General features: G+C 51.0%; 1 protein-coding gene across 2 annotated transcripts in view; it reads left to right on the top strand.

The window, feature by feature from the left end:
* Positions 1 to 16,469, top strand: part of EDRF1 (erythroid differentiation regulatory factor 1) — a 29,645-nt gene extending 13,176 nt beyond the window's left edge. For both annotated transcript variants that reach the window (XM_081104805.1, XM_081104806.1), the window contains 13 exons: positions 1,249 to 1,509; positions 2,878 to 2,949; positions 3,164 to 3,314; positions 5,289 to 5,477; positions 5,775 to 5,975; positions 7,104 to 7,322; positions 8,501 to 8,724; positions 10,085 to 10,243; positions 10,400 to 10,549; positions 12,297 to 12,450; positions 13,865 to 13,980; positions 14,905 to 15,056; positions 15,714 to 16,469. In XM_081104805.1, coding sequence (XP_080960931.1) covers positions 1,249 to 1,509; positions 2,878 to 2,949; positions 3,164 to 3,314; positions 5,289 to 5,477; positions 5,775 to 5,975; positions 7,104 to 7,322; positions 8,501 to 8,724; positions 10,085 to 10,243; positions 10,400 to 10,549; positions 12,297 to 12,450; positions 13,865 to 13,980; positions 14,905 to 15,056; positions 15,714 to 15,870 — 2,205 coding nt within the window. In that variant the 3' untranslated portion in view covers positions 15,871 to 16,469. The remainder of the gene's footprint in view (positions 1 to 1,248; positions 1,510 to 2,877; positions 2,950 to 3,163; positions 3,315 to 5,288; positions 5,478 to 5,774; positions 5,976 to 7,103; positions 7,323 to 8,500; positions 8,725 to 10,084; positions 10,244 to 10,399; positions 10,550 to 12,296; positions 12,451 to 13,864; positions 13,981 to 14,904; positions 15,057 to 15,713) is intronic.
* Positions 16,470 to 17,248: the final 779 nt, after the last annotated feature.

Below are 17,248 nucleotides of genomic sequence, written 5' to 3'. Positions count from 1 at the left end.
CCCATGTGGCTTCTGAGCACTGAAAAGCTGCTCGCTTTGAGTTAAGTGTGCTTTCAGCGTAAAGTACACCCTGGATTTTAGGATTGTGTGTGCACACATTATGTGTTAATTGAATCAAAGATAATATTAAAATTAGGCCAGCCAGGTTGTGAACATGGCTGCTGGAACGTTTGCCATGTGATGTGCGCTCATGTCGCATTCCTCTTGGCTCGCACTGTGTGAAGGGAGGACTCGTGTGTAGTGCATTTTCCCTCGCTCTGTCACTCCTGGAAGGGGAAACCACTTTTACGGTCTCTAAGATCTGTTTACACAGACGGATCTTGTTAGTCACTGTTAGTATGGGTACGGTTCACAGTCCACACGTCAGTGTATAATAAAAGCATCTCTTAGAATGATCTCTCAGCCATGAGCCTCCCATTTTACACCCCCATGCCCTCAGTTGTCTGTATTTTTGGTGTAAGGTTAGTTGAAGCCTGTTTAAATCAAGAAGGTCTGTAGTCTGTACCTTTTTTTTTAAAGCTCCAATGTTTATTGTAGTCACATCCAGTTTAGAGATAAAGATTATTCTAGAGACCAAACCAAGAGAAAACCTTTTTTTTTTTTTTTTTGCAGAAAAATGGCAAAACCGTTTAATATCTTAATATCTAATATCTAAATATCTAATTGCTGGTTGAAGGGGTGGCGTTTGATGGATATTGAATAGTTTATGTGACAGAAAATGGTGTTACAACTATTAAATGTTATTACAACCACTTAATAATAAATAATAGAGTGGAATAAATAGTAATATATACATGCCCATTTTAAGAGATACCACAGTGGACTTTCCCTCATTAAGCTGGGGCGGTGGGGGGGGGGGGGGGGCGGGGTTTCCCCCGGGGCCATAGATTGCATAGTAAATACTAGTTGCCCGTGTAATTTATAGCTTATGAAGAGAAATTCCCTTTTCTCAGTTGATAGGGAGGGTACTTGCTAATGCAGTTAGGACACTGTACCCGGAGACTTAGTCTCCAGTGAAGTACAGCTGCCACCTTTTTTACGAGAGAGCGCTGGGACGGGGTAATTTCAGGAAGTAAACACACAACCCGGGAGAGTGTCAGAGAGCCTCAGGGTGCTGGTGACGGGCGGGGCCTCTCTGTGCCCGGTCTGCGCTGGGGGCAGCCTGTGTGCGCAGCTCCTGGAGTGAAGCTCCTTCCACCTGAGTGCTCAGGTTTGATGACAGTCACGCCTTTTCTTTCTTTTTATAAGATTATTGCTTCAGCCAATTACATGCTTTCAGAACTCTTTCAATTGGATGAACCTAAAAAAGAAGAAAGTTCAGAGTCTCCCTTAAATGAGAATTCTGATGAAAGTTACAGCGAGGAGGAGGAGGAGATGCCAGACAGCGATGAAAATGGGTCCTATTGCACCAGCTCTGACCCTCCCGACGACAACAAAGCAGTGGCCATCATCAAGTCCGTTGGAGAATTGTCAGTTCCAGAGAAGTACAAATCCATCCATCAGATCAGAGTAAGCATGTGTCAGTGTGTATGGAAGTGGCCCAGTGGAAAAACAATGGTGGGGGAGTGCGCACAGTCAGCCTCTCAGAGGATGGCGTTGCTGCATTGTAACCAGGACCCCGGGCTCATGGAGCAGTTAGATCAGGGGTCCTCAAACTACGGCCCGCGGGCCACATGCAAATACAAATATTGTATTTGTTCCCATTTTGTTTTTTTACTTCAAAATAAGATATGTGCAGTGTGCATGGGAATTTGTTCATAGGTTTTTTTTAAAACTATAGTCCGGCCCTCCAACGGTCTGAGGGACAGTGAACTGGCCCCCTGTTTAAAAAGTTTGAGGACCCCTGAGTTGGATGGTAGTTAAAGACAGAGTGATGTGTAGTTACACTTGTTCACAGAGGGAACACTTTCTGTCCTTCTCTGAAGCATTCCAAAATGTCGTCAGTATTCACATAAACGTCTCTAGTTGGCTTGGCTGCCTCAGTGTCCCTTCTGTTAACCCTCACCTGAGGATATTTTTCCCATTGATGTTTAGAGAAAGTGGAATAGAGGGAAGGAGGGGGAGAGAGATGTTGATGTGTGAGAGACATAGCGATTGGTTGCCTCCCGCATGCATCCTGACCACCTGGGCCGGGGATCAAGCCTGCAGCCGAGCACATTCGCTTGACTGGAATTAACTCCATGATCCTTCAGTTGGTGGGCCGACGCTCTAACCACTGAGCAAGACCAGCCAGGGCTCTGTCCTTTTTGAAACGGAGCATCGTCCAGAGCCCTGGCCCCAGCACGGACTCTGTGCTCTTGGACAGACCACTCACCTGTGCTCGCTTCTCTGCAGTCCCGTCAGCATAACCCAGCCTCTGGGGATTCGCCCAAAGGAAGTGCCCTGCAGGGGCCCTCCCACAGAGCACCACTCAGTGGGTGGGGCCTGTTCCCTGGGCCCCTGGGGAGCGTCAGGGACACAGTGAGACCACTGGGGACGCTGAGCTTGCTGCTCGTTGATGGCGGTGTTAGCTGTGCTGCCCAGTGTCCGTGCTGATTAGACGTTGAGCTGACTTAGGAGATTAGGTGTTCATTTATCTAAAACATTACTACTCACGTTCACTTTTGTTGAGTAGAATAATTTTTAACGTAAGTATTTAAAGCAACACATATGCCGGAAGATCTTTTTGTTAAGCAGGATTTGTGTTGATGATGCTTATTATATCAGTTGAATCTGCAATTAAAACAGTACATTAACCTTAATACCTCACTAAGCTGAGTACACAAGCACATTTTGAAATTACTGATTTCTAGAGGTTTAGTAATTCCCAGGAACTGAGAGGTGTGGAATTTGTCACACTGGTCGCATAGTAATAATTTTAAATGTTTGTTTCTGAAGCCCAGTTGTGCGTTTCCAGTTTGCCATGACACCGAAGAACGCTGCAGACTTGTGCTTAGCTATGTTCTGGAGGTGAGTTTGTTGGTGTCTGAAGGATTACTGCTGTGGGTTTTCTCTCCCTGAAGCATAAAGTGAAAATTAGCTTTTTCCAACTCTTTCAGGTCAAATGTAGTTTTTAAAATATAAATTCTCCTAAATGCACTCAGTAGTCCAGATCCTTTCTTATATTTAGTTTCTAGTTGAGCTTCAGTTACAGGCACAGTAACTGTGTCTCTTTGCTTTAAAGGGTTTAAAATCTGTGGACAGCAGCATTAAGAAAGAGAGCGACCTCCCTGCAGCTGACCCCAGCACCCCAATCCCGTTGAAATACGAAGATGAATCCACAAGGGGGGGTCCTGAGGGTCTGGAGAAGCAGATGGCCTTGTTTTTGGACAAAAGTAAGTTGAATTGATGTGCAAATAAGGCCTTTTCCGTAGAACAAGATGCTAGTCCTTCGCCAGCAGCCGACTTGTTTGTGTCAGTGAGGCATTCATTGCCGGACCAGGAGGAGAACATGTGAGCGGAAAGGAGGGGAAATGTCCGGTCCTTCAAAGCAAAACAGCGGATCGCTTTGATCCTTCACGGGTGTCTCTAGTGAGACCCTCGGGTGCTTCTGGGACACCCCTACCTTAGCGAGAGCCGAAGGGGTTTCCGAGCAGCTGGGCCCACCCTGGCTCGCGTGCAGCTCTGCCAGGCTCACTCCAAGTGGAGACAACAGTTGTGCCCACTTCAGGGGGTTGGGACAGTGCCCTGGTAAGCCCTGCCCCGCTTCTAGCCGCTGTTGCCTCGGGGCAGTACCTAATAAGGCAGGGGTCCTCAAACTTTTTAAACGGGACCAGTTCACTGTCCCTCAGACCGTTGGAGGGCCGGACTATAGTTTAAAAAAAAACTATGAACAAATTCCTATGCACACTGCACATATCTTATTTTGAAGTAAAAAAAACAAATGTTTTCGACGGGCCGCAGTTTGAGGACCCCTGTAATAAGGGGAAGTACCTGATAAGCCAGAGCTGTCACTGAGAAGGTCATCTAACTCATTTTGGGAGCATTACTTCCTGAAGAACGTGGGTTTTGAAGTAAAAGTCTGAGTTTCTGGTTTATTTTAATCTAATTTACATTTATTTTCCAACCTTATCCCCTCCCCCTTTAAAAATCTGTTTCAGTTTAAAAATGTTTTGAAAATCTGTGTGTTGGCAATAATACCCAGTGCTTTGGGAGCGTCTCTTCATGAACATAAAAGGGGGGGAGTCTCCCCAGCATTTATGTAGCACTTCTGGGTGCCAGGCTCGAACCCAGACACGATGAGAACCGCCCAGGACGTAGACACTGTGCCTTTTCATGGCGCTTTTTCTGAAATGCCTTTCTGTCTGTCCCTCCCTCCCTCCCCCCCTTCCCCTCTCAGCTGTTGAAAACCCAGCTCCTGGTCAGGGTCTCCATGCTCCCCTCTGTGGCCAGCGGAAGGACTGGGTCCCCTGCCACTAGGCCTGCCTTCCCCCACCGCCAGCTGTGCTTGCACAGACACCTTAGTCAGCTTCGGTGTTCTCACATGCCTCACACAGAGAATGTGTGAGTAAGACCATAGTAGAGACTGTTCATCGCTTTGAAAGACGCGTTGTATCTGATCAAAATGAGAAATCTTGAGGCTGGGCGATGGGGGAGGCTGGTCCCCAAGGCAGTTTGTTATGTGTGAGCTTGCACGTGTCCCCTGAAGAGGTTTATGGATCAGCCTAGGATAGAAGCCAGGTCACTTCATGTCGTTTCTGGTGCCTGGCAGAGTGCATGGCACAGTGTGATCATTGGTTGGGTGAAGAAGGTGTAAGAGGCTGGACTTGAAGTGAAGGCTGTTCTGCTAGAGGAAGCGGTCCAGTGGACGGAGGTGGGCAGCGAGCAGTCCCCTGGCTGTGACTGATGGATGGGTGATAGGGGAGGAGGGCTGGGTAGTGAGACTGAGAAAAGGTGGCTCGGGAAGTGGGCTGAGATGCTTATCACGACTTAGTAAGTAGCGAGAGGCTGTTTCAGTGCTTCAGAGCAGGGCTCCGCCGTGAATAAAGCCGGCTTTCAGAAGGTGAGCTTTCGGGCAGACTCACGGGCAGACTGGAGGCGGGAGGCGGGGGTCGGTGGTGAGTGGAGTGACGTCAGTGACCGTGAAAGAGAGTGACGGCCGCTGCTGCTGGGAGGCGGAGGCCCGGGAAACGCAGAGCGTCTGTGGAAACAGTTTCCCTCCGTGTGGTTCCTTGACGCGTGGTGTTCACCAGTCTTGTCACAACAGTAGCGCCTGAGCCTGGAGTGAGTGCTGCTATTAAGAAGCACAAACTACTTGTTCATGGTGCCCCACGTGAACATGAACCGTGCTGCCTCTCCCCGTGTCCTAGTGGGCTCCCTGCAGAAGGGCAATTGCTCCAGCCAGTCCGGAATGACCCCTGGCTCCTGGCAACATAAAATGAAGCTCCAGCTGATCCTCAAGTCATCCAAAGCCTATTACGTGCTGTCTGACGCTGCCATGAGCCTGCAGAAATATGGACGCGCGCTCCGATACATCAAGTTAGCTCTGCAGAGCCACGGTGAGTCCCTGCGGATGAGCGCGTCACAGGCTTTGGGAGGGGAACAGAAGACATCTGGGTCAGTAAAGTTTTACTCCTACTTCGGTTGTAAAATTTAATTTTAAAACCACCTTTTGCATCTTGGGTGTCAGTATTTTCTGCTCCAAGTGGTTTAATGACATCTTCATTTTGAAATACATGAAGCCATGTTTGCTCTCTGATATAAAATAAACTTAGAGTGGATACGGCTGGTAGCAGATTTTCTTAACACTTACTGTGTTCATGATGCACTTTTCCTCCTTCCCACTCTCCCCACAGACACTTACTGCTGCCTCTGCACCAACATGCTCTCCGAAGTGCTGCTGTTCCTGTCCCAGTACCTGACGCTCTGCGGCGACATCCAGCTCATGCTGGCCCAGAACGCCAACAACCGGGCGGCTCACCTGGAGGAGTTTAACTACCAGACAAAGGAGGACCAGGAGATCCTGCACAGCCTCCACCGGGAGTCCAGTTGTCAAGGTGGGCGGTGGGACCCCGCGTTCGTGCACGGGGACTGTGGGAAAAGGGGCAGACGTGTTGGTGCTGGATGCTGCTCTGTGTCCTCATTTCTCAGTTTTAATGTGGAGCATGCTCGTGTGCGTGTGTGTGTGTGTGTATAAAATGCTTTTGAATTATTTTATAATTGCTACTTATACAACTAGAACTAACTATAAACAAGCTCTCAGACAATTGCGTTGACTTCCTGCACTTGTCTTCTCAGGAGGTTTTTCAATAAAACTGTAGCCCACTGACCAGGCCGTGATTTCTTTAGAAAAGCAATAGCATTGGTAGAAGTAGATGGATTACCTTCTGAATAATTCCCGGGGCTCAGACACTGAGATCATTTTTAAACTTAGTTCAGGGTTGGTAGTCTCACTAAATATGTCACTCTGTTTGGAGTTGTCCGATTTTTAAGCTGGAGACAGGAAAACGTAGCCACAGCAGCAGGCCCCTGATTTTCTTCTAGAATAAAATGTTGTGTGCTTTTTGACGTGAGAAAGGCCTCAGTGTGTTTTTCATTGGACTTATAATATGTCGTCGTGAGAACGACATTCTCTCAAGCATTTGGGTGGCATCAGGAGTGCTACCCTTTTCCCCTTGAATGTGGGGCTCTGCACCCAAGTTTACTCCCATCCCCACTAGGTGGCGAGCTTGAGTCTGAGGGCCCATCCAGCAGCTTCTTCAGTGAGTCTGACATTGATTGGCAAGCGTTGTAGTCCATGAGACCCCGGTAGCTGCAGAGCTTTCCTGCAGGAGCTGCTCCCATTCATGAAAGAGCAAGGCGGTTCCCCTGTGTCAGCGACAGCGTCAGGCCCTCACCAGTGAGCAGGCGCACCTGGTGGAAGCTGGGGCACAGCAGTTGGCTGGTATTTCTAGGCAGGAAAATATTTATTTTAATCAAACATTAATGTCCCAAGAAAATAAAAGTTTCTAAAGTAAAGAGATCTTTGCTTCAAAGCTCAAATGTTTAGATTTATTGATTGAATCTTAGTATATTTATAGTGTATTGCAATTACTTATTTTATTACCTTAAAAGTGTCAGATTACTTGGAAACTAAAGAAGCAGGATTTGCATAATCACCGTGGTGACGTCTCCTTTCTTTTAAGGATTTGCGTGGGCGACTGATTTGTCTACAGACTTAGAAAGCCAGCTTTCTGTCAGCTGTAAATGTTATGAGGCTGCCAATGAAATCCTGCAATTTAGTGACTTAAAAAGCCAAAATCCAGAACACTACGTGCAGGTGCTGAAGAGAATGGGCAACATTAGGAATGAGATCGGGGTGTTCTACATGAACCAGGCGGCTGCGCTACAGAGCGAGCGAGTGGGTGAGTATCCCTGGAGTCTGCTCCTCACTGCCTTTTCTGCCAGAAAGGCACCTGGATCTGGGCTCAGGCGAGGAGCTGTGGCACTTGGTTTGAAGTCCTGGAGCTGGGCCAGGCCGGCGCTGGACGCGGTGGCTGCAGGGTCTCTCTCTGAGGCGAGGAGGCCGATGGGAACGTGCCTCTCTGCGCTGCCGTAAGTGCAGGCGCATTGCGATGGGAGGGAGGGAGGCGTGTGTGGAAGTTTCGGTGACTGGGAAAGCTTTGGTGAGGTCTGAGCAGGTGGGTACATGTCACGTAGGACGTCAGCAGGCAGGTGTGGGGAAGGGAGGGCGGTCCAGGCTGAGAGCAGCCCTGGGAAGGAGCCAGGGCTGTAGGGTCGGTGGGTGTTTAGAAGGGGGCAGGACGCGCAGTTCCTCGGCGGGGAGAGGGCTGAGGTAGAAGGCGAAGAAGTTGTTGTGCTTTTTGACCTGTAAACCCTGCTCGGCGTTAGGAACAGAGTTTATAGCTCGTCGGGGAACCTGTGCTTTTAAAAAACAGTCTTTTTTTACTATATGTTATATGTATTTATTGAGATTCAAGAACCTATGCTTTGTAAGTCAGTGAAGGAGCATGGAAAGGGGAAGTCAGAACCCTAGGAAATTAGGAAGCACAGACTGTGCCCTTAAACTCAGTCTTCATAAGGCAGTGCCGTGCCAGGGGGCTTTATTTGCTGCTGTGGCACCAGCCAGCTGCTGCTGAGGCGGCTGCGTTAGAGTGCATGGTTGCCATAACAGAGCCCCGGCGGGTGGCCTAGACCACTGATCTCTCCCACCCTGGAAGCGGGGGGCCAGGACCAAGGTGCCAGCCAGGTTGGCTTTCTCTGAGGCTCTGTCCTCGGCCACCTTTTTGCTGTGTCTTTTCTCTGTGGGTGTCCCTGGTGTCCCTCTTAGGACATCTCCAGTCGTGTTGGGTTTGGGCCACACATTATAACCTCCTTTAACCTTAATTACCGCTCTAGAGGCCGCTCTCCAAACAGTCACCCTCAGCGTGGATGTGAGGGGGAGGGGGCGGGGCGCCCAGTCGGCCATGGCAGGTGTGGGGAGGGCGGGCGCTGTGCACCTGCCCCGCCCTCAGGATCCATCAGGGGACCCAGCGGGCTTCCTCGGGTGCCTGCTTACACAGGTTTTTGTTTTTTCATGAAGTGAGCAAAAGTGTGTCGACTGCAGAGCAACAGTTGTGGAAAAAGAGCTTTTCTTGCTTTGAGAAAGGAATTCACAACTTCGAGTCAATTGATGATGCTACAAATGCTGCCCTCTTGTTATGCAACACGGGAAGGCTCATGCGGATTTGTGCACAGGCGCACTGCGGCGCAGGGGACGAATTTAAACGTGAATTTTCACCAGAGGAAGGCTTGTATTATAACAAGGTAACACATTTGCTCATGGGTTCATCCATTCATCCCTAACTGCCACTTACTTTGCCATTGCTCCACTAAAATACCATCAAACCAAAGGAATGAAAACCATGGGCTGGCCCAGGACTAGGCAGACCACTGGGAGACTCAGACAGGCCTGAGTGTGCTAGGGACTCAGGACTGGAGACGACACTGGCTTGGTGCGCAAAAGGTGATCTTCGGTGAAGTGTGTTGGCATAACCAGAGTAAACGTCAGATGGATTAAAGATGGAAATGAACAGGTGAAACTGTAAAGGTACCAGGGGAATCAGCTCATGGCTGGGCAAGGAACTTTCCCAGCGTAACAAGCAGAAATCACAAAGTAAAAGATGGATCAACTTAAATGTGCAAAAATACAGTTTTTAAAGGACACAATAGAAAGCAAAATTGAAAAGCAAACCACCATCTAGGAGAAATATCTATAGCACAGGACAGATCCAAGGTTAATAAACTCTTGGTGTATAGCAGCTAGGAATCATTGAAAACACACTGTCCCCATAGGAGGGAGGACAAATGAACTTGAACAAGAAATTCGTATGTGTAGAAAAAGTAAATGTTTAATATGGAAACAAAATTTCAAAATTTTAACTTTTAAGGGATTTAAAATTTGAGTTTCTTTTACTGATTAAATTATCAAGTACTTTTTGGCAAGTGGTCACACCCAGTGCTGGAGAAGGCGCCAAAGCAAGCACACATTTAACCGAGTACAGGGAGCCCCCCTTGTTTACAAAAGATCTACATGGGAGCCTGCTTTCACTGCCAGGAGAAACCTGAAGAGGACTTCTGCTTTTAGAATGAAAGGGAAAAGTGAAAAAAGCATTCAGCCTTTGCTTTGCAGTGAGCTGTTACTGAGGCAATGTGCGCCCCAAGCCCGAGCACCCTCCCAGCTAGGCCCCCTCCCGAACCACACTCAGCGTCTGAGCTAAATCTCCGCTGACTGTGCGTCCCTGAGTGAGCTGTGTCCTGAGAGCCAGAAAAGCCTAGGAGAGCTCAGGGTGTGACCTTTAACGTGACCCGTGTGGAATGAAGCACTTTGATCATAGTGAACGGAATAAAAATGCACTCAATGTTAGGTCTGGCAACCCTCAAAAATTTCCTGTGTTAATGGTAATTGTGTCTTGTTACGCCATTCGGCTTATCAGGGGTTTCATGGGAGCGCTCTGCTTCCCAGTCCAGGGGAGCCTGTACTTCAGAGCTGCATAAATTTCCTCCGTGAGGCATGTTCACAGCCCTGCCTTCCTCCCCAACACGGTCCTTCCGCACGTCCTCCCCAAAGCCAGTCACCACCCGGGCCTGGGAAGAGGGGGGCGTTTACTCGATTTCCTCCGCCCAGGCCGTGGACTACTACCTGAAAGCGCTGAGGTCCCTGGGAACACGAGACAGACACCCTGCCGTCTGGGACTCAGTGAACTGGGAGCTGTCCACCACCTACTTCACCATGGCCACGCTGCAGCAGGACTACGCGCCGCTGTCCAGGAAAGCGCAGGAGCAGGTACGTGCCGCCGGGCTGGGCAGGAGCCTTCCGCCGCGTGAGCCTCTGACAGGTGCTGAGCGTCTCCCTGGGAGCAGCACTTCATGTTCTTCACTTCCTCATATAAAGTCAGAAGCTTGTCTCTTTTACCGCCCCCCCACCCCCCCTTAAAACTAGATTGAAAAAGAGGTCAGCGAAGCTATGATGAAGTCCCTGAAGTACTGTGATGTGGACTCGGCGTCTGCTCGCCAGCCCCTCTGTCAGTATCGAGCTGCCACCATCCACCACAGGCTGGCGTCCATGTACCACAGCTGCCTGCGGAATCAGGTACTGTCTCTCCCGGTTACGTTCAGGGCCAGGTCCGCTTAAAAGTATTCCGGGTGCTTTTCTTATGCTTCAGTATCTACTTCAAATGCCTCCTGTTCTATTAGCTACTTAGAAAAAGTTGGCGAGTAGGCATTTTCCCCCTCTTATGCCACACACTTTTCTGAACTATAATCAATTGGGTCTTAGTTTGCAAAATTATATATTTGCCTGGGTGTAGTGTTTTGATTTTTAAAATATAGTTAGGCTTTGTAAGAGTAGCCTTGTGTAAATCTTGAAGTACCCATTTCCCATCTTCGAAATTTGTTATTGTGAAATAGAGCACGTAGGGACTTACGGGAACGTGTATGGAAAAGAGTCCCAAAAGGAAAGCCCTGCGTGCTCAGCTTGAGGTTGAGGGTGGAAGAGTGCTACAGGGCCCCTGGGCGCCCCTCCCTATTGAACCTCCCCACACCCACAGAGTAGCCACCATCCTGCAGTTTCTATGCCTTCTCTGTGTTTTACCACTCAGGCAATACGGTTTGTTTGTTTTTTTTTAAGATCTTTTGTTGATTTTTAGAGAGGAAAGGAGAGGGAGGGAGAGAGAAACAGTGATCGGTTGACTCCTGCACAACCTCAACCGGGATGGAGCCTGCAACCTGGGCCTGTGCCCTGACCAGGAATCAAACTGGCAACCTTTTGGTGCACAGGACAACGCCCGACCCACTGAGCCACACTGGCCAGGGCAATGTGTACACATTTACCTGCTTGTGAACGGTGTAGAATGAGCTATACTGTGCGTTCTCTTCTGTGGCTTAGTGGCCTTTCCTTAGCATCACGTTGAGGTTCCTCTAGGTCAGTGGTTCTCAACCTTCCTAATGCCGCGACCCTTTAATACAGTTCATGTTGTGGTGACCCCCAATTTCATTGTTAGAGATTGAACATAATTAAAGCATAGTGATTAATCACAAAAACAATATGTAATTATATATGTGTTTTCCGATGCTCTTAGGCGACCTCTGTGAAAGGGTCGTTCAACCCCCAAAGGGGTTGCGACCCACAGGTTGAGAACCGCTGCTCTAGGTGGTGCGTGTGGCTGCTCATTCCCTCAGCGCAGTAATCTTCGTGATTACATCACGGTTTGTTCATCCCTGCAGTGATCGCTGGACTTTTGGGTTGTTCGGCTGAACCTATGAGAACTAATCTCTGAAGAGTCTGTGCACGGAGCCTGGTGCTCAGGAGCCTGTGTGCCTGCGTCAGTCCCTGAGGCCTGGGCTGAAGGGGCCGCCTCCAGGGAGGCTGCATGCTCCTGCGAGAGTCCACTCAGTCCCTCGGGTCGGCCTTTCTTAGCTCAGCTCCACGCACTTCTCTGCGCTCCCTTGGGCGAGGGTTCCTTCTGAGTTGCCTTTATCCTGAGATGATTGTCCTTGAGGCCCTCGACTCTCCCTTTGCCCCCAGGAGGCCCCTAACCACAATTCCAGTTTGCTCAGGTGGCCTCATAGTCTCAAGGCAGAAGCGAGCTTAACAGTCCAGGACAAGGGGGGAAAGAATGGTCGTTTCAGCGAGTGCGCTGAGACAGTGGCATCCATGTGCAGAACAGGGTTGACTCCTGAGTGACCCAGAAGTGGTGCGAAGGCCTCAATGTGGAAGCTAAAACTGTACACATACAAACACCGCCACTGAAATCACGCGTGGCCCAGGCGGAGACTAGGTGATGCTGTGGCGCAGCCCCCCCCCCCCCCGCCCCCCTTCACTCCACCTGTGGTTCCAGGTCGGGGACGAGTACCTCCGGAAGCAGCACCGCGTGCTGGCTGATCTGCACTACAGCCAAGCGGGGAGGCTCTTCCAGCTGCTCAAGGACACGCCCTGCGAGCTGCTGCGGGTGCAGCTGGAGCGGGTGGCCTTCGCCGAGTTCCAGATGAGCAGTAAGTCCCATCTCCCTCCTCAGAGTGGGCGTCGGCGTCGGGCTGGGTTCTCCTAGAGCAGCCGTGGGCAAACTACGGTCCGCGGGCCAGATCGGGCCCGTTTGAAATGAATAAAACTAAAAAAAAAAAGACCGTACCCTTTTATGTAATGATGTTTACTTTGAATTTATATTAGTTCACACAAACACTCCATCCATGCTTTTGTTCCGGCCCTCCGGTCCAGTTTAAGAACCCATTGTGGCCCTCGAGTCAAAAAGTTTGCCCACCCCTGTCCTAGAGCCAGGCAGATCTGTGGTCTCTCTCGGGCATAAGGAGTGGGTTTTTTGTTTGTTCTTTTTCCCACAGTCAGTGACTTTGGGTAGAGACCAGAGTGCGTTTTAAACTTAGAGAAATGGACTAGATTCTGTTCGGTGACTAGAAATGTTGAACCATAGGCCAGGAGCCCATATTTGAAAAAAATGGTGACAGGTCAGTTTAGACAAAGATGTAAGTCATCGCGGACAACTGGGATGAGGGAGCAGCAGGAAAGGAGAGGCGGCCCCTGACTCCCTGTAACACACCCCGATGCAGAGGCTGGGGGTGGGCTTCTGGAACAGGCGGCCTGCAGGCGCTGGGCCAGGTCAGGTAAATGTGAGCTCCCGAGGGTGGGGCGGAGCTTGGTGGTGTCTGGTGGATGAAGTTTATTCGGGTCTGAGGGTGAATCGAATCCTGGCTCAGCTGGTCTGGCTGCTGTGAACAGCAAGTTGGTGGGACACCTGGTACTTAGTGCCACAGAGACTTGCCCAGCATCATGGGGCTGGTCCGTGGTGGGGTGGCCTTCGTGCCGCAGGCTTCTCCCGGCTGGTCCACTCGAACCAGACTCTCCAAAGAGCAGTGCTCACTCGGCAGGACCAAGTGGAGAGGCGGGACTGGGGACTAGCTGTTGGTCTAGGCCAGCGGTTCTCAACCTGTGGGTCACGACCCCTTTGGGGGTTGGAACGACCCTTTCACGGGGGTCGCCTAAGACCATCGGAAAACATATATAATTACGTGTTGTTTTTGTGATGAATCACTATGCTTTAATTGTTCATTTTGTAACAGTGAAAATGCATCTTGCATATCAGATATTTACATGACGATTCATAACAGTAGCAACATGACAGTTATGAAGTAGCAACGGAAATAATTTTATGGTTGGGGGTCACCACACCATGAGGAGCTGTATGAAAGGGTCGCGGCGTTAGGAAGGTGGAGAACCGCTGCTCTAGGAAACACTTTTCCTCGGGTCGTTACTAAGGAAGGTTGGGGTTAGAAGATGTGCTTCTCTTGAGCTCCCTGGACAGCGTTTGAAAGTCAGACTTGTTATTAGCTCATCGACTGGCTGGGGGTCTAGATTCCACGCACAGGAACGACCACTTCGTGTTTCACACTCTAGGTCAGAATAGCAGCGTCGGGAAATTGAAAACACTCTCTGGGGCTCTTGACATCATGGTGAGGACTAAGCACGCGTTCCAGCTCATCAGGAAGGAGCTCGTGGAGGAGCTGGGCCAGGTAAGGGGGGGCGCCCTGTGTTCCATGCCTACGCTGAGGGGTGAATGCATGTAGCAGGCATGTGGGGGCGTGTGTGTGTGTGTGTGTGTGCAGGGTGGGCAAAAGTAGGTTTACAGTCGTCTGTATGGAGAATAACACAACAATTAACAAATAACAATACAAGAACCAGCTGTTTGGCTGCCCCACCCTGTATATACGAACATAATGTGTCGGCTCTGCATAAACGCTCACAGTGACTCAGTACGTTTTCTTGGTGGCATTGTTATTAACTCTTGAAGTTGCAGTGTATCTTTTACATTTTAAAGTAACCACTTAGACCTTGGTTAGGAAGGCCCTGGTGTTCGGTCTGTTAAGTTTTGCTTTTGTGTGTGTTTTGTTTTTCTAAGAGAAAGAAGGGCCTGTGCCCTCTTGTAATTTCTGCTAAACTGCCGGGAGCCGTGGGGCGGTGAGTGGGCTGAGCAGGCTCGGGGGGTGCCCTTTGGTGTGTGGGCTTCCGGCGTCCCTGCTGCTGCCACCCGAGCGGGAACCTCCCGGGGGGCCCCGTGCTGCCCCGGCCGGCGGCTCTCCTGGCCCCAGCTTGTCAGGCCCCGTGGGGCCCATCGCCATCTTGTTCCTTTTGCATCTGATGGCGGAGAGTTAGATCTTCGTTCAGGGTTAGTTTCTTCTTCGTAGGTGCCTGTTAGTTGTGAGACAGTTTGTGTTGTGTTTGAGCTCATTAAAGTGATGCTGGGAGGGCGGAGGAGGAGATGCTGCTCACAGCCTCTGCCTCCGCCGCCACCGCACCCATCGGCCTGCCCTGAAGAAAGAGCTGGGTGCTGGCCACTGGTTTTCCTTTAAAGCTGCTGGGTTCATGGAACCCAGTCCCATCGCTTCAGCGTGAACTGTAGCTGCTGGGAAACTTGGTGAGGAACTCCCTGTTTGCAGCCCAAGAGTGAGGAGCCGACGCCCGTGGCCGACGCAGCTCCTGGTCTGAACAGAGAGGAGGTGCTCAAGCTGCTCAGCATCTTCGAGTCGCGGCTGGCCTTCCTGCTGCTCCAGTCCATCAAGCTGCTGTCTCCCGCCAAGAAGAAGACAAGGTGAGCGCGCATGCGGGTCTCCTCCTGCACCTGCCCGCGGGGCGCACGGCCGCAGCACCGACCTGGGGAGGGATGGGTGTGCTCTGGCCCGTCTTCCCCGTGGGCGCCCAGGACCTGGGGTGGGTGTTCAGTGGGAACTGCTGGAACCAGCCCCGGGCCTTCACACAAGCTGCACCAGCATGGCCGCCAGGTGGAGGCGCAGTAGTCCTATGAGTCCGAGGGAATTCTCGCTCCAGGGAGGCAGCTCCCAGGTGCTTCCGATGGGAACACCGGCTGAGGGAGCTCCCAGCCAGCCTCTCCCTGGAGTTCCTTCCCAGCGTGTCGTCGGACACTCCTTCCTGTGGGGCACTGCTGTCTGCCCACCTCCACCCCACAGAGTGCAGAGGCCAGGGAGGCGGGGACAGGCCGGCCGCTCTGCTCACGGCCAGGAGCATTGCCTGTACATGGCGGCAGGCACTCGATTGTGTAAGGAATGGCCTTGCTTTTCATTGATGTGTTGAAAGGAACGTCTAGAAACAGGCCCAAGCAGCAGATCCCCAAGGTGTGGACCAGGCGTGACTGGAGCACCTGCTCCCTGCAGACACGGGGACTGTGACGGGGAAAGGGGCATCACTGTTTACGTCCCTTCTTTTTTTTTGTCCTGTTCTGTTAACCCAGCAATAACGTGGAAGAAGATGTGGCCGTCAAAACCAACAAGCACATTTACTCCCAGCTTCTGAGAGCGACCGCCAACAAGAACACGAGCCTCCCGGAAAGGATCGACGTCCTCGTCCACCTGCTGGACCAGCTCGCGCGGGGCAGCTCCGTGCAGTGACTCGCCAGGGCCGCGCCCCAGGTGCCTCGTCCGTGCCTTCTGCACTCGGGCCGGTTTGCCACTCGGTGCTTCGTTATTAAACGCGTGGGAGGTACCCGCTCCGGTGGGCACCGCGCGGCAGCACAGCGTCCTCATTCCCCACAGACGGGGCCGGCGAGCTCCGCTTCCGCGTGGGAAGTGCCGGAATCAGAGTGAGAGCAGCTCCGCGCTGCTCTCAGAAGCGGAGGTGTGGTGCCGTCACACTGTAAGTGTTGAGTATGTTAAGCTACGTGGGTTTCAGACACAATTATTTTGGATAAATGTTACGTTAGGTCAAGGGGACCTTTATCCCAGGGACGTCAGTGGTCATGTGGTTAGAGCCATAGCGTTTCCCTCGGAACGGCACGGAAAGAAGTCGCCTTTCTAAGCTTCAGTGCGGGGTTTCCGAAGACCAGCCGTCGTGCAGTTCTCCGTGTTAGTGCGTGTTCTGAAGGACCCACTTCCCTTTAACTTGGATAACAGTTGACCAAGAATAGGTTCTACCCCCACTTTTATTTTAAACTTGAAACTGTGAATAAGGTCAGAAAACTATTTTGAATAAATAAGTTATTTATTTAAAATGTCTTTGTCCTTTTTCATTTCACGTTGTTTACATCAAATTTTGATTTGAACTGGTTTGATTAATAAATTTTACAGCCCTAACCGGTCTGGCTCAGTGGATAGAGCATCGACCTGCGGACTCAAGGGTCCCAGGTTCGATTCCGGTCAAGGGCATGTACCTTGGTTGCAGGCACATCCCCAGTAGGAGGCGTGCAAGAGGCAGCTGATCGATGTTTCTCTCTCATGGATGTTTCTAACTCTCTATCCCTTTCCCTTCCTCTCTGTGAAAAATCAATAAAATGTATTTTTTTAAAAAAATTTACAAATTAAGATTTTAAAAGCATTAAAAATAAGGCTCTGCCATCCACTGACTTCTCCCTGGACTTCATACGTGTCACGGCGACATGGCTCCCGGCAGCTGCACACACACGGCCCACTCTCCCGGGTCTGGGCGGTGCTGTGCTCGTCCCGCCGGGGTGACGCGTAGACGCATGCGCCACGCCGCTGAGGACGAGAGCGGCCCGGCCTGCGCGTCCCCCGCCCGCGGCCTTCAGTGCCAGCCCTGGGTCGGTCCTGCAGCCGCCTGGCAGCCCCTCCGGTGACACCCCGAAGGAGGTGCCCTGCCCTGGAAACGGGGACCTGTTTCGAGCTGGGTTTTCACACACTGCGTCCTCGGGCAGATGTCGGGTCTCCCAACACCTCGCGGACCTGGCAACGCTTGCAGGCCTCTCTCTTGCCATGTGTCCACTTCCTTGTTGTTTATTTGCATTGTCCTTGGACAGATTTGCATCCATTTTCA

The sequence above is a fragment of the Myotis nattereri genome (genome assembly GCF_964212035.1).
Source record: "Myotis nattereri genome assembly, chromosome: 13".
NCBI lineage: Eukaryota > Metazoa > Chordata > Mammalia > Chiroptera > Vespertilionidae > Myotis > Myotis nattereri.
This window is presented reverse-complemented; position numbering and strand designations above follow the sequence as displayed.